We start from the raw sequence: 20,247 nt of genomic DNA, 5'->3' as shown, positions 1-20,247 counted from the left end.
CTACTTCTCACAGTATTTGTCTCAGTTCCACTTATCTTTACAGTTTTACAGAAACCAAAATATTATGTTACTCAGATCCCAGCCCACAGCCATATAGCTGCTTTCTCTTTTTACCTTTATTAAATTGTAGTTTTCTTAGACATCTAATGTCATACATGCATTTAATGGATTGAGAAATAAAACCTTTTCTTTTTAGAAGTTATATTCACTCCTTCTTTGTTCGCCCTCCGGCTTTTCAATAAAAATGAGGGAGCTCACTCTGGATAATTTGGATAGTGACTTAGCCAATGTGTCACTTTGTCTCTCTGCCGTCAAGTCCATATATATATTTTTTTTTCCTATGTTTATCCTTATGATCCCACCTAGTTGTCTATTTAAATTTAGACCCTCAGTTGAATTTAGACAAGAGTTTTACCCCATAATGGACGGCAATCTTCTTTACAATTCCAATTTATATAAAATACTAATCCAGAGAGTAATTCAGTTCAATATCATAAATGACAAAAGCATTCATAATTACCAATAGCAGACAGAGCTGGAAAACCACTCCAATTAAAGCTCGTCCCATGTTCTGCATTGTCTTTTCATCAGATTGACTTAGAATTATCAACTTTTTTTAAGTTGGTCATTTCACTTAACCCATCTGTAATGATAAAACACTAATTCCAGAGGTTAATGACACAATATCCTCAAAATCAGGAAATAATAGTACCCCAAACTAATACATACAAGACATAAAGTGCTGTCACCATCATACGCACTCATACTAGACACACATATGTTAACTGTTCATTTTCAATGTTCATTTTTCTTTATATTATTGCTAAAAGATTTAAATTTTAAATAAGATTTTAAACTTCCCATTTTCCTGTAGCTTCTACCTAATTTTACATGGTCTCTTAACCAGTTTCAAAGCATGCCTGTTCATTATTCATTAGAATTTAACAAGGTCAGCTGGGTTGTTTTGTTTCATTATCATTATTTTGCTTCAGCTTGCTCTAGCAGGCAGATAACAGAAAGACAGACACAGTTACCATCCCTTCCTCCGCTCAAGCAGTCTCTCTTACTATAAATAAATTTCTAAGACTGTAACTTATATAAAATGTAATATTAAATTCGTTACAATAATCTTTGACCATTCACCTTTGTTATCCAGACTTTTCTTAAATCAAAAACTGTCTTCATCTTTAGCCACCACCATGTCTAACGACCTTCAAGAGTTAAAACTATGTCATAGACCTATTAGTTCAAAATCAACACTATGATTTTCCTTGCCCATAAGGCAACCGACATCAAAAAGTTTATTACTGTCTCCACAACAACTAATGGGAATCACTCAATGGCCTCAGCTGGCTCCTGAACGCCCACTCCTGTTAGCCCTTTATCAATAATCTCCATCAGGGTGTTTTCCCCTGGCATATTTGCAGACAATGAAAAACAAGCCATACAATGAATGCGGTTTCTGGTGAGTGGTATGGAGGAACACTCACGTTTCTGGGTCAGACTGCAGTAACTCGTCACCGCTTCATCTCCCCTTAACGGTATAAGGACGCTGCTGGCCTCACAGCTCCTGCTCAACTCTCATACCTGTCTCACATAACACACCTCCATTCAGGAGATGCCCAATGACTTTACGTGACCCCTCTGGCTTAGGTTGCCCCCTGTCTGGCCAAAGAAGGTCTTACCCGTCATAGAGATGGTCACTCGTGCCCACTGGTGACCGCTCTTTCCCATCACCCAATCAGTTCTCTTCAACAGAACTCAGCTGTTTTCTGGAGCTTAGGAAAGGCACGTTCAAGAGTCACCAGAGCCATTCGGATTGCCTAATAGTGTTCACACAGGGAGACAGGTCAATAACAACAGTATTTAATCACTTAAATCCATTAACCATCTTAAAAGCAGAAACCTAGCTGCTTAGATTATACTCAGTGAATTTAGATCACAACCCTACATTCAGTGTACATTTCCGTCGGCCCCACCCCCGTTTCATGGTGGGGACTAAGATCAGACAAAGAAGTTACTGGTCCTAAAATAACCTAATCAAAGATGTCACTACAAATAGCTTATCACTTATGACACCGACTCAGGTAACAGCTTTTAGCTGACATTGACTGAGAGAGAGACATTGAATGAGAGAGGGACTGGTACACTGCACTCTCATGAACGTCTAACTTTATCTACCATCTTTTAACTCTATCCCAGCTTAAGGCATCTTTGCCAGATATTACATACGGTTTCAAATAAACATATTATTTATATTTGTCTTTTGCCCACACATCAGGAAATTTAGGCATTACAAATTTCCACTCAGATTGAGTCTGTTGCACTGGCAGTTTCAGCCACAGCACACATCAGATTCAGATAAGCGAACTGTTTCATTACAGCCAATAACAAACTTATCTTTTGAAAGCAAAACATCAGCTTCTAGTTCTTTTATGGTCAACTTTTCAAGCTGTTTGTTTAATCAGCATTTAGCAACTGTTAATCCAGTACTGCTTCTGCTTATTTGTTCTTACATAAAAATAATTATTCTAGTTCTCAATAACGTTTCACATTTCTCAATCTCAATTTTAATTGTCAAGTTCTCAACCATAGTTTAATATTTGACTAAAGTTTTCTCTTGGAGTTTATCAATCTCCAATTAGGATTTAATTTTGACGAGGCAAGCACTCTCTGCTTGTGATACTTTTGCAGTTATTGTAAATCATCTGTGAGATTAGTCTCTCTATATCATCTAAAACCTTTTTAAAATGTTTAATTACAACACAATCATCCTTTTAGTTACTTTGATATATTTTGCAACTCACATCTGTTGGAGTCATTAATTTTACATCAACCTATATTCATCAATTCACTTATAAAAAATACTATTATAGAAATTACTATTATAGATCTTTTCTTCAAAAGGATTCACTTTAAGACTTCAATCTTTTGACCTTGTTTTTATCTCTTATTTTTCAGACGAAAAATGTCACTGTCGTCATTTAAACACTGATCTACTTTCAAACCAATATTATTACCAGAAATGTGTTGTCATTTTATCACATTTTTAAACACCTTCTCGGTGGGCATTTACAGTTACGTATTAAATGGTCCTGATGACCACCATTAAAACACTCTCTGTCATCTGGTGAATTTGTTTCAGCCTCAACTACAGCATCACACCCTTGAAGCAGTGTGTGTCCCATTCAGGAATGCAAACAGAGCTACTGATTAAGCAGTTCTCTGTATTCTTTTACAGTCCACCAGTGGCTGATTTAATCATAATAGCCCAATCATAATCTTCATCATTATTATTGGCAGAACATTAATTTTCATAAGCTGCAAAATATTCTAAGTTGTTTTCACAAAGTGCCTGTTTAACTTTAGTCGCTTGCCCAGGGAAATTATCGCAGACCCAGAATTTCTTTCACTTGCTTCTTGTAATCATCGTAAGCAATACGAGGCTAAACATTTTAATTTTTCAGTTTCTTTGTTTGTTTGTAGCCAGTCAAGTTGTTTAAATTTCCAATCAGAATCAAAATCCTGACTACCATTTACTTAATTATTTCTGCAAATTTCTTTAAAGTGAGGGCTTTAGAGCACAGCTGCTTACAGCGTTTGCTTTTCCTGTCTCACTATTTGTTTCAGGACTCTTCAGGTTACTGATTTACGTTATTACATTTTTTTTTTCTGCCATATCTTAATCATGGTTCATACTCACCTGAAGTTATTGCAGAAATGGAGGCGGCGATCTTTTAACAACACAGCTTGGCTTCTGCGTGATGAAACTGCAAAGTATACTCCAAAATCACAGTTACATATACTGGTCCACGCCAATTTGGGTCACAACTTTTTTTTTTTCTCTCGGAATCGTTCCTGATGCATCCCTGGCAAACAACCCTATTATTGTTAGTATCCCTAACTGCCTGATTCACTTCACAAAGTTCGGGGATCCCCTATCTGAAATGGAAGAGATTGAGCAGGTTTACGGTGCCACTGGACCTCTAGCCCAGGGACGTGCTCTGCTGGGGTGGTGCTACACCAGTAATGCCCAGCGGGGCCCCCACAGAGCACGCTTCGCTTGCGCTGTCTGCTGCCGTTACCCTTAACGACCCTCTCAGCGACTTCTTATACTGTCAGTAGTATAATTAACTTACTCCTTCACTCGCCTCATCGGAGTGAAGCTCTCCCGCTCTCCTTCAAAATCTCTTCCAGTCAGACAGCCCTAACAATTAATAAAAGCTTACTACCTTGTTTGTTGATTTGCCAGGGGTGTCACCGAGAATAATTGCCTGCGCATCCTCCACCATAACTGTAAGGGGTATACAGTTAAAGACCCAGAACCAGATATGAAGAATGAAGACCCGGAGTCAGAATTATAAAAAATCAAAGAAAAGTTTTACTGAAGATAGTTTGCAGTTTCATCAGCAGAAGTCAGCTTCAAGACTCACACAGGAGTTCGTAGGCCGCCCCGCTTACAGTTACAAAGATCACAGCAGTTATACCATTTCCAAGGTCTAAGCTACGTCATTGCTTACAGGTTGAATGATTCTCATTGGCTAGGAAACATTAAGAGCCTAAACAATTTAACACATGTGAGGAGATAGGGGTGCCTATCGCCTTTAGTCAAGATAGTTGTCGTCCACTCATTAGATTTAGGTCTGTGGTGGCCTCGCAGGTTAGAGAAGGGCGCCGGGTTGTCTGGTCCGAACGTCCAGAACCTACATAGAATGTCATACGCACACACACACACACACACAAACAACAGACACTAGCAAATAACAGCTCCCATCAAGGCTGAAGAGAGTCTGAGCTCCTTTTTATCAGTTAAGTATACCAAAACATAATGCTAAAACATTCACTCGTTTGGGAGAAAAACAGATCACTGGCATTTACTCCCAAGGAAGGAAATATACTGGAAAGAATACATTTTAATACAACAATTAAAGTTTGATAGTAACGCTCAATATAGCTTGACCATATGTCCAACGAAGGATCATATGTGTCCACGCTGCCTTTAGGACCCTCTATAAACCTTTCTACTGATCCCAGAGAAAGAGAAAGAGACAAACGGCCTTGTGGGTTACGTGGCCTTCGTGTCCTGCGTGTACTACGTGCAATCTCAAAGTAAGATTGGAATGCACCTAAAAGAAACTGGTTACTTGCATCACATGCATTAAAGAAAATATAATTTCACAAGCACAAAGAATATAAAAATTATTATGTGATAATGAATATATTTGATTATTGATTTTTATAAAGGAAGTATATAACCATTCAAAATGATATATGATTATATATGTATTTGAAGAGGCAAGGGATTTTGACCAACCCTTCACTTTCATGTACAATAACTAAAAAAATACGTTTATAGCTATAAAAGTGTTTTATGCCAAAATATTGGGTTCTACATGGGGGGATGCCCACTTAAATGATCTAACAAATGATATATCCTTGGGTAAATGTTATTTACATTGAAGCTTCATATTACTCAAAATAGGGAAACATGCACATATTGCAGTCAAGAAAAGACTGTTAGCTTGCGCCCTTTTATTGCACAGCATTTGAAAGAGAAGGATATGAGCCTGCAACCATTCAGAGATTGCTGCATGCTGGGAAATCAGCCTTACAAAGATCTCCTTAGTACAGGGCCGTAACCATCATATACATTACTAGAAATGGCCAAATTGACCCCACCAATATTTGATATTGGCCCTGTCCCAAATGGCACACTCACGGTCTTCCTAGTCTGCAGTTTCGTGACGTAACGCCGCTTTGACTGTCGTCAAAAGTGCGCATCAAGGGCACATATTGAAAAGGGACGCTCGCGGACACCCTTCTAAAAACCTAAAATGACAAATGGGACACCCTACGGTCTGGTCATGGACTTAAAGGACACTCGCACACGGCAGCCATTGTAAATCCACAAGACCGAAAGTGCATATGAAGTATGCCATTTGGGACAGGGCCTGCGACGCTTTAGTTTTAAAGTCCCCCATGAAATACATTTTTGGGGGCTTTTAGTATGAATATGTTAGCCTTACTGTTATCTATAAGCTAGTGTGCTCCAAAACAATGACACAATTTGCCTTTAGAAGATATAAGCGTTCAAAACTTACAGTTCTGCACAGAATGCTGTATTTTAAAGCGGAGGAGATTATGAGGAGAAACGGTTAGAGATTAAGAGGAAACTGCTGGTCAACGGCTCTGGCCAAGCTGTGATATAAACTAAACGCTATTGGCTGTTTCTAAAAAAAGGGGAGGAGCTGATCGATATGCCCCGCCCTGTCTTCCTGTTTCAGTGGAAATTACATCAACACACTGAATAATGCTACGCGTTTAAAGGCACTTCATTGGGCCTTAAAGGTCAGTTCACACTATTATAAAGATAAATATATAACTGTATTCGTTTCCACACCCGCGGACAATATCGTTCTGTTTATTATAAGTGCTCGCTACAGTTTTGTCGTCTGTCACTTTAACCCTCTGGGGTCCTTCATTTCAGAGTCACACTCTGGACCTTCGGGTCCAAATGGGCCGGAAGGGTGGGATTAATATTTATTTTTAAAAAATCATCTTTTTTTCTTTTTACTTGTTTTTTGGTACTTTCCTGTTATCCGGACCCCACGATGGCCTAACCCTAACCCCGCCCCTAAACCTACCCGTCACTGGGGTTAAGACCAATCAGGGACGATGGCCTACCCCTGACCCCGCCCATGGTATATGGTGGGGTCCGGATAACAGGAAAGTACCGTTTTGGATAATATTTTTTCTTTTCTTTTTTGGTGTTTTGAGATAATTTCAAAAATAAAAATGATTTATAATTAATATTAATGCAATAATTATGACCCATTTTTTCCCCATTGAATATAATAGAAAATGTAAAAAAAAATATATATATATATATATATTTTTTTTTTAAGCTGTATTTCATTTTAGAGTCAATCCTAGGCCTCATGAAAGCAATTTTTGAAATGAGATGGATGCCATCTGGTGGACAAACTGAGCATTTTAAAAATTCAAAACCCATATGTAATCTGAATTTATTAGTGTGTATGTGTATAAAAGTGTGTTTGTGTGTGTGTGTGTGTGGATGTGTCTGTTTTGCACTCTTGATGTTTTATAGATTCACCCCTTCACTGTTGTGTGCTTTTTTTATGGATCGTGGCTGATTTGTAGATTGTACGCACAAAAAAACTCTGTATTTTCACATTTTTGCCAATTTCCCATTCATTTCCTATGGGGGTCCATTTGGACCCGAAGGTCCTGAGTGTGACTATTTTTTTACAACCACTTAGACTATTCAAATCCTGTCCCCAATTTTTTTGGGTGTTCATATACCAAGTACCAACAAAGTCACCAAATTTCGGACCATTCCGATAAAGCTATGATTTAAAAAAAAAAATTTATTTAAATGCTTCGGGTCCATTTGGGCCGAAGGACCCCAGAGGGTTAAATGCTCACGCTTGTTAAAGCAAGATGGATTCTGATTGGCTGTCAATGTTTATTTTCAGCTGAAAAAAAAAAGTTCTGAAAGTGAAGGCCACACTGAGTACGAAATTCGCGTCCAAAATTTTCGCACGTTAAAAAATAAATACGCCCTCACGTTATGTCAATCACGCTTGCACACTGCCTACGAACACAAATTATAGTTGTGCTGGACTGCTGTCCTTTTCATTTCACTTCAGTGGGCCTTTAACGGTAAGATGCAAGTAGCTAACCTTTTAATATTTGATAACTGTTTTACGATACAAAATAATCAACGACCGACAATATTATCCAGTGATGCAAAGTACTCAAATGTTTTATCAAATGTTGAATTGAAAATATGCTATAATGTACATGATGTAATTCGTAAATGAATGTGACGAAGTTTGCGTTTCGAGATAGTAGTAGACATAAGAGTAAGTGAGTGCGCATATTTTAAAATCGAATAGGCCTACTATTGGCAAATAATTTAAATTGATTACTTCACAACTATTTTTCTAATTCCCTTAATTCCCCTTTAAAACGTATTTAATTCCTTCTTTAATAAAATTAAATAAATAAAGGAGAAGACATGCTTACAGGACAAGAAGCAGCAGCACCTCCAGGTCGGCAGGGGGCGATAATGCACCTTCGGGTTGTTTGACGATCGCCAATAGACGCTAGAAGAAGAGTTTTGCTCTGTAGTCCTAAAACAAAAATGGCAGCGCCAACGCCGGAGGAATTGTCGAGCACACACGTGGAGAAAAAGAGCAAGCAAAAGGTAAACATTATCAATCCCTGCTCTGGCTATAACAGTAGTCGCTTTTCACTAAGATGTGAAAAGTCTATAGACATAGTATAAATGTCTTTTTTTTTATATCGGATTGTCAAAGGAAAGGTAAGATGTTGTCATCATCGCAAAACACGTCGCTTCTTAATTTTCACGGCTTTATAATATTATATTCGACATTTCTTCTTGAGCTTTTTGATAGAATGTAAGAGTAAATCTATCGTTTGAAAAGTGTACAGTGGTGTTGATGGTATCATGTGTGGTAATACCATGGTACTCTGATATATCATAGTACTGAATAAATGCCATATTAACTATTATTTTCATATTATTTCAATAACCTGTTCTGTAATGAGCATTTTTTGAATTAATATTCATTAAGAAAAAAATCCTTATTGAGTAATGAAGTTCTTGAAAACATAAACATCATATCTATACTATATTATTATTTATATCGTATTTCAATACACCTCTTCTGTAATGAATATTTGAAATAATCTCCTCATTATTTCCCAGGAAAAAAATAATATTTTCACTGCTTATTAATATTTGTAAACCTTAAATCCACTGAATCAAAAGCCACCAAAACATTTGCAGAAACTCTCTAAGTCTGTATTTCTAAGAACTTTTTTTGGTTACACTTTATTTTAAGATGTGAGTAATAATAATTAACTTACTATAGGGTTTAGGGTTAGTTGCATTTAATTATTATGCATAATTCATAGATATTACATGTAATGTGCAACAAGGACACTGACAAATATATAATTTACCAATCATGGACTAATCGTTTTGTTTATTATGGACAGTCTTATTTATTTCCCCTGCACGGTGAATATTGTTTGCCATTCAGGGACAGTTGTTGTCATGGTCATCTGCATTTGTTCCTGAATGAAAATGTAAAATAAAGAAAACATTTATGAATGTGTTTGTCTTTTCCTCACTCAGCTTTCAAAACGCTATTGGGAGGAAACAAAAAACACAGAGCAGAGGAAACCCGAGGAAGAACCGAGTAAAGATGTGCAGAACCAGAATGAAGCACCGGTAAAAGAAAGGGCATCAAAAAGGAAGAAAGGTGAAAGTGTCCAACCAGTGGTAAGCGTGTGTGCTTTTCCATTCACTGACTTTAGTTTACTAGTATGCTATGTGTATGTATGTGCTAATATGCTAATCAGATCAATGCTTCTACTCACAGCTTCAAATAGTGCTGAGAACAGGCGCGCTCAACTCCCAAAACATTTATGGGTGTGAGTCAACAAATAAAGATGAGAAACCGCACTCTAGTTATATCTCATATCTTTTTTATTCTTACCATGTTCACACAGACGCGTTTCAGCCTAAGCCATCATCAGTGTGTGCATCATCTACTCACGGCTTGACATTAACTGTTTTGTTTAGCAGTCACTGTGGCATGTGGTTTTCCAAAGTATGGATAAAAACTGTCATAAAGATATTTTTAATATTATCTCATAATTTGGCAGCCGGTTTATTAGGCTGCTGTCACTTTAAGACCTGACGCACGGATCCATTATACTGTTACACATGTGTTTTTCTTTCTCAATTCAATTCACATTTATTTGTATAGCGCTACCCGTTCTTGTCTTAGGACAACTTTGATGAACTTTTCTGATCCACTTCAAATGTTGACTACTGTACAGGTGAAAGATACTGTACAAAGTGAGATATTTCAAGCCTTTATTTGTTATAATAGTGATGATTATGGCTTACAGCTTATGAAAACCCCAAATTCAAAATATTTTAGAATATTGTGAAAAGGTTTTCATATCTGTAAGCCATAATCATCAAAATTATAACAAATAAAGGCTTGAAATATCTCACTTTATGTAATGAGTCTATATAATATATTAGTTTCACCTTTTAAGTTGACTTACTGAAATAAATGAACTTTTGCACAATATTCTAATTTTTCACCTGTATATTTTTTTGCTTCGGTGAAGAAAATCACTACAAAGGGGCGCCTTGATTTCAAAACATTTGAGAACAACTGCTTTAAAGGATAAGTTCACTTTAAAAAAAACTTTTGCTGATGATTTACTCACCCCCATGTCATCCAAGATGTCCATGTCTTTCTTTCTTCAGTCGAAAAGAAATTAAGGTTTTTGATGAAAACGTTCCAGGATTTTTCTCCATATAATGGACTTCAGTGGGGTCCAAACGGTTCAAGGTCCAAATGACAGTTTCAGTGCCGCTTCAACGGGCTTTAAACGATACCAGACGATGAATAAGAGTCTTATCTAGCGAAATGATCGGCCATTTCAAAAATAAATAAAAAAGTTTAAGTTTTATAAGCACAAATGCTCGCCCTGCTCTGTGGTGCGCGTTCGTGACGGCACGTAATACGCAATTTCAGAGTCATCACAGAACAGAGCAGGGCGAGCATGAAATGTGATTATTTTGCACCATTATCGTTGTTCTAAAATAATGCAAACATCACACCCTGAATAGTTTGAACTTCACCTTTGGCTTCCTGCACCTAGAAGCCTTTTCTTCAATTATGTCCTAATTTGAACAGTCAAAAAGTCAATATTTCAGCAGCCCTTCTCATCTGATCATATTGTGTATTCAGAAAGAGGACCCTTTTCCTGGTCAGGCTCTGATACCAACAGAACGACTCCAGAAGTTTCGAAGAGGAGAGAAACACAAAACGGTGAGTCCCGATTTATACTTATACTTGTGACATTGTTGCGTTCCTGTATGTTTTACCACTTATTGTTTTGAGTATATTCCGCATATAGAAATGGATGCAAGTTGCTGTTAGGGGTGGGAAATATGATCAAAATCTTATATCACTTTATGAGAATTGAGTTTTTTTGTTGTTGCTGGAAATTAATATTTTTACAATACCAAAATGATAGATCCCAGTGAAATTTCAATACCAATTTTGATACCACAGAAATAAGATATTTACCTCAAAATATACTGATAACCATTAGAAAATGTAACACAAACCACCCTAATGTACATTAGGGCTCTCAATTTTGTGAAAAAATCCTGTTTGATTTCTGAGACACAATTGTTCATTGAATCGATTGTAAAATCCATTTTCCATGTCTAAAGACGTTTCCATTTTCAACACCAAATACAGGCAAATCCACGGACACCTAACAGGCATTAGGACGAGTGTAAAGAGGGCGCTTGAGACGCACAAGTCAGCAATATTTCTGATGATTTATTGGCGTGAAGTTTCGTGCACAATGACAAACAGGAGCGCAACATTCAGGGATTGAGATTAACACCCTCGACCCGCCCAAACGCGCGTAAAAATGAACTTTGGCGGGAAACGCTGTCAAATCACGAGCCAATGAGGCCATTATAACATTTTAATGACAAATTCAATTTGTACCACTGTAGTTGAGGTCAAGAAACATATTCATGACACAGTTATAATGGCCTCATGACTGCCAATGTCAAAACCAACCACATGACAGTTTAATGTAATGTTAACCCATAAAGCTAAGTGGTTTCTCAAGTTTGTTAATGAATCTGCTATGTCATGTTTATAACATATTTATGACAGGTTGTGGTGTCTTGGTAATGTCAAGTTGTCATAACCAAGACACTGACAGGTTATGATGTATTGGTTTATGTCAAGTTGTCATAACAAAGACATCTCAAACAATGTCATATTTGCATTCAAAATGTCATAATTGAACTAATGACAGTTGTCATAAACATGCATAAAACCTCCTTCATATTCATGTCATGTCGTGATTATGACGTGTCATGTCAGTCTTATGCACACCCCTTCTACTAAAGTGTTACCGACTTTTGTTTTTGTAATCCAAAATTTGGAATTAATTGTATGGTCCAATATATCGCTTATCGGCTTTTAAATATAAAGAATTATCGGTTATCGTTAACGGCCAAAATGTTCATATCGGTGCGTCCCTAATAAGGAGTGTATTTTGTGTTTTCACGCTCTTTCTCTCTGTGATGCGTCAGCCCGCAGGAGCCAGGAGAAAGCTGAAAGAGGCCATTGTGTTCTCGGAGTCCGTGTCTGAACTCGCTCAGAAACAGGCCGCACGATACGATCTCCTACTTCCAGAGGATGCTGGGTAATGTAGTTCACATATTGTGCCAGATGAAAAGAAGAATGACACTATGACAAACACCCACACAATCTCATTCCTAAATGACAACGATTCAGCCATGTCTATTAAAAATACAGTCCTTTCAACCACACACACACACACAGTATCGTTATTTCCGTTACAAATATTCAAATTATTACGGACGTACTGGGATAAAAGTTTATAGTTCGGATATAAACACGCAATCAAAATAGATCAAATCACCCTTTGAAAGTAACTTGGATCTTCAGATTACGATTGTGTCGATTACATCATTATTTGTCATTGAATCATTCAAGAAATTCGTTCAGAAATTCGGATTCATCCAGTAATAAAACAAGTGAAGTATTTATGAGTGAGTCATTGAATCATTCATTCAACCTGATTTAAAAAAAAAAAGTTATACTTGTAGTACATTATTTTACGTATTTTGTTTGGTTGTCTGTACAAAATCGTAATCTGTGTTTGAAACAAAGAAATCGTAAATCTCAATTTATCCAGAATCGTGCAGCTCTACTTTAATTTATATATTTAGCATCAAACTAATTATATTATGTTTTTCACAGTTTTTAAGAACTTGATAAAGTCCCCCTGTGATGAAAATGTTGTTTGTTTATGTGGTGTTTTAATATGCTTTAAGACAAACCATGTCTAAAGTCATGTGGAGTGGAGGTGGGGCTCATTTGCATATTCATAGAACCACGTATACTAAATGAGGCAAGGGTGTCGAGTTACATTCAAGATATTTTAAGGCATGAAGTTTTTTTCAAGGAAAAAACTTTTAAATATGTCATTTTGGTGATCAAAGATGAGTTTAAAGGGATAAAATGATTGACTACAGGGAGACTTTAAGGTGATTGGCCAGTAGGTGGCGATATGCACAATGTAAATCGCCATTATACAACAATACTGTATTATGGCGTGCTGGAACCAATAACCATGAGTCAGAAAGATTTGGTTCAATCAACCAAGAGTTTGGGATTTATGTGACCATAAGTTGACCCTGCTTTCTGTAATTTCCCCCAGAAGCCTCAAACATTCAAGTTACAAATGGCAGAAAAGATTAGCTTGGACATTTGGTTTAACTACTGTTTGTGTTTTTACTCTTCATACATTCATAAATGTACACACACACAGAGCTCATGTCTGTCTGCTTGTCTTCAGCTTCCTGGAAGGAGACGAGGGTGAAGACACGAGTACGATCTCTCAAGATGACATCGCGGATGCTGTTGACATCACTTCTGGATCAAAGGTGAGTTATTTGAGCACGTTTGAACACTAGAAACTGCAGCGAGAACAATAATAAACAGTAGAGTTTGTTGACGATCAGTTAAGCAAGCGTTTGGTGCCAGTAGCCGCCTTCACACATACAGTCTTAACTGGTAAAATACCGTTTAGAGATTGTATGTGAACCAGACTTAAAAAAAAAAAAAAAAAAAAACAGTTCTGTTAAATTTTCCAGTATGAAAAGTTGTAACATTACCAGTATGATGCAATGTGTTAAAGAATAAGATTACCAGTATGAGGTCAGGACGCGCTGATGTCAGAAGTCTACTCTGGGCCAATCACAAAGCTCAGAAGCAGATGATGCGATTACTCATTACTTTTGAATAGAGAGCCTAAGCCCCGCCCCTCCGCTTCCGGCTCATGGGACCTCATTTCGGAAAAAATATGTTTGATAGTCAATGGCGAGAGACAACTTATCTGTTTATTCCGTCTGAACTGTGCCCTGAATTACACATATGATGTTTGTCAATTTTAAAGATAATTCTGAAAGTCAAGTAAGTCGCAGTTTGTCATGAAACAGAAGAGTAACATTTAGTTTTATGTGAAAATCGCTCAATGAACTACATCTCCCGGGAAGCGAAACAACGAGCGAGATCTGCTGCTCGTGTGTGTGCAGTCTGGTACAAAACACTCGATGACGGCATAACGTTACGATTATAACGCAAGACTATAGAAACAATGACAGATGTTAGCTTCAGTAAAGTTAGCTTCAGGAAAGTTAGCTTCAGGAAAGTTAGCTTCAGGAAAGTTAGCTTCAGGAAAGTTAGCTAGCTTCAGTAAAGTTAGCTTCAGTAAAGTTAGCTTCAGTAAGGATAGCTTCAGTTTAGCTTCAGTAAAGTTAGCTTCAGTAAGGTTAGCTTCAGTAAAGTTAGCTTCAGTAAAGTTAGCTTCAGTAAAGTAGCTTCAGTAAAGTTAGCTTCAGTAAGGTTAGCTTCAGTAAGGTTAGCTTCAGTAAAGTTAGCTTCAGTAAGGTTAGCTTCAGTAAAGTTAGCTTCAGTAAAGTTAGCTTCAGTAAAGTCAGCGTCAGTAAAGTCAGCGTCAGTAAAGTTAGCTTCAGTAAAGTCAGCTTCAGTAAAGTCAGCGTCAGTAAAGTCAGCTTCAGTAAAGTCAGCTTCAGTAAAGTCAGCTTCAGTAAAGTCAGCTTCAGTAAAGTCAGCTTCAGTAAAGTCAGCTTCAGTAAAGTCAGCTTCAGTAAAGTCAGCTTCAGTAAAGTCAGCTTCAGTAAAGTCAGCTTCAGTAAAGTCAGCTTCAGTAAAGTCAGCTTCAGTAAAGTCAGCTTCAGTAAAGTTAGCTTCAGTAAAGTCAGCTTCAGTAAAGTTAGCTTCAGTAAAGTTAGCTTCAGTAAAGTCAGCTTCAGTAAGGTTAGCTTCAGTAAAGTTAGCTTCAGTAAAGTCAGCGTCAGTAAAGTCAGCGTCAGTAAAGTCAGCGTCAGTAAAGTCAGCGTCAGTAAAGTCAGCGTCAGTAAAGTCAGCGTCAGTAAAGTCAGCGTCAGTAAAGTCAGCGTCAGTAAAGTCAGCGTCAGTAAAGTCAGCGTCAGTAAAGTCAGCGTCAGTAAAGTCAGCGTCAGTAAAGTCAGCGTCAGTAAAGTCAGCGTCAGTAAAGTCAGCGTCAGTAAAGTCAGCGTCAGTAAAGTCAGCGTCAGTAAAGTCAGCGTCAGTAAAGTCAGCGTCAGTAAAGTCAGCGTCAGTAAAGTCAGCTTCAGTAAAGTCACCGTCAGTAAGGTCAGCTTCAGTAAAGTCAGCGTCAGTAAAGTCAGCGTCAGTAAAGTCAGCGTCAGTAAGGTCAGCGTCAGTAAAGTCAGCGTCAGTAAAGTCAGCGTCAGTAAAGTCAGCGTCAGTAAAGTCAGCGTCAGTAAAGTCAGCGTCAGTAAAGTCAGCGTCAGTAAAGTCAGCTTCAGTAAAGTCAGCGTCAGTAAAGTCAGCGTCAGTAAAGTCAGCGTCAGTAAAGTCAGCGTCAGTAAAGTCAGCGTCAGTAAAGTCAGCGTCAGTAAAGTCAGCGTCAGTAAAGTCAGCGTCAGTAAAGTCAGCGTCAGTAAAGTCAGCGTCAGTAAAGTCAGCGTCAGTAAAGTCAGCGTCAGTAAAGTCAGCTTCAGTAAAGTCAGCGTCAGTAAAGTCAGCGTCAGTAAAGTCAGCGTCAGTAAAGTCAGCGTCAGTAAAGTCAGCGTCAGTAAAGTCAGCGTCAGTAAAGTCAGCGTCAGTAAAGTCAGCGTCAGTAAAGTCAGCGTCAGTAAAGTCAGCGTCAGTAAAGTCAGCGTCAGTAAAGTCAGCGTCAGTAAAGTCAGCGTCAGTAAAGTCAGCTTCAGTAAAGTCACCGTCAGTAAGGTCAGCTTCAGTAAAGTCAGCTTCAGTAAAGTCAGCGTCAGTAAAGTCAGCGTCAGTAAGGTCAGCGTCAGTAAAGTCAGCGTCAGTAAAGTCAGCGTCAGTAAAGTCAGCGTCAGTAAAGTCAGCGTCAGTAAGGTCAGCTTCAGTAAAGTCAGCGTCAGTAAGGTCAGCGTCAGTAAGGTCAGCGTCAGTAAAGTCAGCGTCAGTAAAGTCAGCGTCAGTAAAGTCAGCTTCAGTAAAGTCAGCTTCAGTAAAGTTAGCTTCAGTAAAGTTAGCTTCAGTAAAGTCAGCGTCAGTAAGGTCAGCGTCAGTAAGGTCAGCGTCAGTAAAGTCAGCGTCAGTAAGGTCAGCGTCAGTAAAGTCAGCATCAGTAAAGTTAGCTTCAGTAAAGTCAGCGTCAGTAAAGTCAGCGTCAGTAAAGTCAGCATCAGTAAAGTCAGCGTCAGTAAAGTCAGCGTCAGTAAAGTCAGCGTCAGTAAAGTCAGCGTCAGTAAAGTCAGCGTCAGTAAAGTCAGCGTCAGTAAAGTCAGCGTCAGTAAAGTCAGCGTCAGTAAAGTCAGCGTCAGTAAAGTCAGCGTCAGTAAAGTTAGCATCAGTAAAGTTAGCATCAGTAAAGTCAGCTTCAGTAAAGTTAGCTTCATTCATTGAGAGAACATGTGCGGCTTTGGGGTTTGTAGTCTTTGTAATTGCGTATTTTCACAGTCTTATACCTCAACAGTTTTACATCAAACTGCGACTTTCTTGACTTTAAAATGTATCTTTTAAATTGACAACATCATATGTGTAATTCAGGGCACAATTCAAACGAGATTCAAATATTTGTTGTCTCTCGTCATTGACTACCATACAATATCTTTTCCGAAATAAGGTCCCATGGTGGTCGACCGGAAGGGGAGGGACTTAGGCTCTCTATAGGACTGGGAGAAAAAATCGATTCACTTAACTATCGGGATGTGTGTTTTTATTTTTGTTTAATTTTATTTTGTGCTGCACGACTAATCATATCGCGATGTCAAGCCCATGTGATTATATGACGCAAAATGCTGCAATTGTATGGAATAAATAAATTAGGCCTGTTAAATTGCGTTAAATATGTTATCAATTTTTAATCAATCAATGCAGCGTCCGTTAATTTCTGTGATCCTTTGGCTAGTGTTACATTATATGATCCTGCTCTTATTTGTGCAAATGCTTTTAAACCATTCATGCGCGACAAGACAGAAGAGAGCTGCTGCCTGTGAATGTCCTGACTGACACACACACACACAGAAAGACGCGCGCCAGTATCGTGCACACAGACAGCGCGCCAGAATACAGTTCTTTCGCGCTTAAATGAACACTAACACGCACAATTATACCAAAATGTCAGTTTTGTCGAGTATCCTCATAACATAAGAGCAGTCTTAAATAAACATGAAGAGTCGTGACAGAATGAGTGTGAGATCCGTGTCTCTGTCAGAAGCGGCTGCTCTTAAAGGGCCAGCAGCCAATAAAGCTTTCTGTCAGTAAAGTTAATCAAAGAACAAAGATAACAGAGAAAATTACTCACTGCTCTTGACTAAATAACTTTTGTAGCTTTATTAAGGATTAGTCTATATATAATTTATCATTTATGCAGTGCAGACTGTTTGATAACTTTGTTCAATTTCTGTATATTTCCTGCCTGTTAGACAGGAAGGGCACAGGTAAATATGACATTTATTTTATAGTATTGTATTATTGAGACAATAACAAGTTTGCAGTAATGCAAAGATGTCACTTTAATATTATTTTAATTTGAAAATCAATTAATTTGTTTGTATTTTAATTTGAAAACACAATGCATTTAGTTGTTGTTGAGAAATACACATTTCAGCATTATCACTAATCTGTGTGTGCATTTTACTTGAGAACCAAGCAAGTTGACTCAAACCATTTGTTTATTATAACGCATATCGCAATATTGACCTCAATAATCGCAATATGACATTTTCCCCAAATCGTGCAGCCCTAATTTTTTTATTCCAGAATCGATATTAAAAAAATGCATTCTGTGTGATGAGACCCTTTACGCCTGTCACTCAAAAGTAGGGTTGGGTACCGAAACTCGGTGCCAATAGGGAACCGGTTCCGACGTAAACGGTAGTAACCAGACCGAATAAGAACGAAAATTTCGGTGCCTGATTTCGGTGCCTAACTTCATTAGGCACACACGCACACACACACACACACACACACAAGGTCTCTCGCTCTCTCTCTCTCCGCCGTGCGTGTGCTACACAGTTTGGAGCACAGTTTCTTCTGTCTCGCATGCGCGCTCTTTCTCACAAGGTTTGGCTGCATTTCACGTGTAAAATTACGTGTCAGAACGCCCTCTGGGTGTGCCGATAGTCTGAATCCCATATAGAATCAAGCCAATTCATTGGCTGATGGCGCGGGCGCCGCATCGACGCACTTACGTCGTCATACTTTGTTGGCGCGCGCGCGCCATCTGCTCCTCAGATTTCTCTGCCGAAAAAGGAAGCTGGTCGGCAGCGCGAGGAGCTTGGCAGCGTCCCGTTCCCTATTGAGAGATATGTTACACCAGTAACCAGAGATGTTCTCTTTCATAGGTTCACTCAACGCTGCGTAGCTAAGAAGCAGTGGATTTGTATTTGTAGGCTGCTGTATCACGTGCCGTTTGAACTGACGCGCTACAGCGATCTGTCACATTTCAAAGAGCCAAAACGTTATTTATTGTGTGAATCTCGTAAAAATATTGACAGAATCTGACAGCTGTGGATTTGTTCCATATCAAAAGTAACCTTCTCTGTCTTGTCTGTCAGTGTCCTCTTTGTCCGTGATTTTTCTGTGTGAAAAGGGTCATTTGCGTGAGTCTCACGGTCAATGCGTGAGAGTTGGCAGCTCTGCCTGCTAGTAATCTCTATTAATCTCCAGTATTATTACATTGTTTGATACAATATTGTTTCATTTGATATTATGTAAATATGAATTTTTATTTTATATTGGTTTTATTATTACCATATGTTACTTGTATTTATATTGTTTAAAGATTTAAGTTAATATTGTGTCCAGTTTGGCCCTGTAAATTAAAGGGTATTATTTTTTTATAAAGTGTGTGCGGTTTCATTTTCTTAAGTACCGATTTAAGAACCGTTTAAGCACCGGAACCGTTTAAAAAATACCGAGTAGGTACTGGAATCGGATAAAACCCAAACGATACCCAACCCTACTCAAAAGCAAAAAAACGGTCAAATTGGGCAGAAAGCGTCTGAAATGAAGACAAAAGTGAAGCATTTAAAGGTCATAACCGAGGATTACCAGTATTTTGGTGCTGATGTGTAAATGGTATCTAAATGTTAAAAAGACTTTTAGACTAAAAAGTCGTTGCTTGTGTGAAGATATATAATGTGTTAAAAAAAGTCAATCTGGTAATTTTACACTACCACCTTTTATACATTAAACATGTTAAATTTAATGAATTTCACTGACGTTTTCTTTGAGATCAATATTAGCATTAGCATCACTGGTGAAAGTTTGGAATAAGGTGTTTTGAAAGAAGAGTCTGTAATGCTGCGTGTGTGTCCTCAGACTGAAGCCTTTCATAAGCGTGTCAGATCAGTCCCTGCGGCCTCGTCCCCGGACACACAGATAAAAGCTCGAGCATGAATGGCCTTTTCTGCTTAGATGTTCCAGTGATGAATGTAGTGTTTTATGTGCATATTTTTGAACCATATTTAATTCAGATCATCAAGCCACATGCAGCAGTGTTGTGAAAGAATCTAGAGAAATTTATCAAAGTAAATGGATTACTTCTTTATAAATCTAGAAAAAAATCTAGTATTTCTGCTTTCCTACTATGCATTTGTTAAACATGACATTTTAGAAAGTGAACAAGCATGTATAAATAGTAGTGTAAAATATTAAACCGTTTTTTAACAGCTGCACATGTGGTATGTTCTACTGGGCTTCTCTTTTTCTCTCCCCACAGTACTTCAACCTGCATCTTTCCCAGTTTGGGCCGTATAGGCTTGACTACAGCAGAAATGGACGGTACGTACTGAAGGTTTAATACACATGTATTCTAGTCCAGAACTGATGGATCACTACATGTACTTGTATTAAAGGGTTAGTTCACCCCAAAATGTAAACTCTGTCAGTAATGACTCTCCCTCATGTTGTTCAACCCAGTAAGACTTTCGTTCATCTTCAGAACACAAATTAAGATATTTCTGATTAAATCTGAGAGCTGGATCACTCCTCCATAGGCTTCTAAGGGATTGAAACTTGCCGGCCCAGAAAAGTTATTAAAGACATCGTTAAAATAGTC

The 20,247-nt window shown here is 38.1% G+C and overlaps 1 protein-coding gene across 1 annotated transcript in view; it reads left to right on the top strand.

Annotated features, from left to right (window-relative positions):
- Positions 1-8,149: 8,149 nt before the first annotated feature.
- Positions 8,150-20,247, top strand: part of wdr46 (WD repeat domain 46) — a 37,826-nt gene continuing 25,728 nt past the window's right edge. Inside the window, exons 1-6 of the mRNA XM_056246926.1 lie at positions 8,150-8,230; positions 9,188-9,334; positions 10,827-10,907; positions 12,203-12,315; positions 13,495-13,582; positions 19,909-19,970. Coding sequence (XP_056102901.1) covers positions 8,168-8,230; positions 9,188-9,334; positions 10,827-10,907; positions 12,203-12,315; positions 13,495-13,582; positions 19,909-19,970 — 554 coding nt within the window. The 5' untranslated portion in view covers positions 8,150-8,167. The remainder of the gene's footprint in view (positions 8,231-9,187; positions 9,335-10,826; positions 10,908-12,202; positions 12,316-13,494; positions 13,583-19,908; positions 19,971-20,247) is intronic.

This window comes from Rhinichthys klamathensis, unplaced genomic scaffold, assembly GCF_029890125.1.
Source record: "Rhinichthys klamathensis goyatoka isolate OS25496 unplaced genomic scaffold, OSU_Roscu_1.1 h1tg000040l_1, whole genome shotgun sequence".
NCBI classification, from domain to species: domain Eukaryota; kingdom Metazoa; phylum Chordata; class Actinopteri; order Cypriniformes; family Leuciscidae; genus Rhinichthys; species Rhinichthys klamathensis.
Note: the sequence above shows the minus strand (reverse complement) of the source record. Positions and strands in the feature narration are given on the sequence as shown.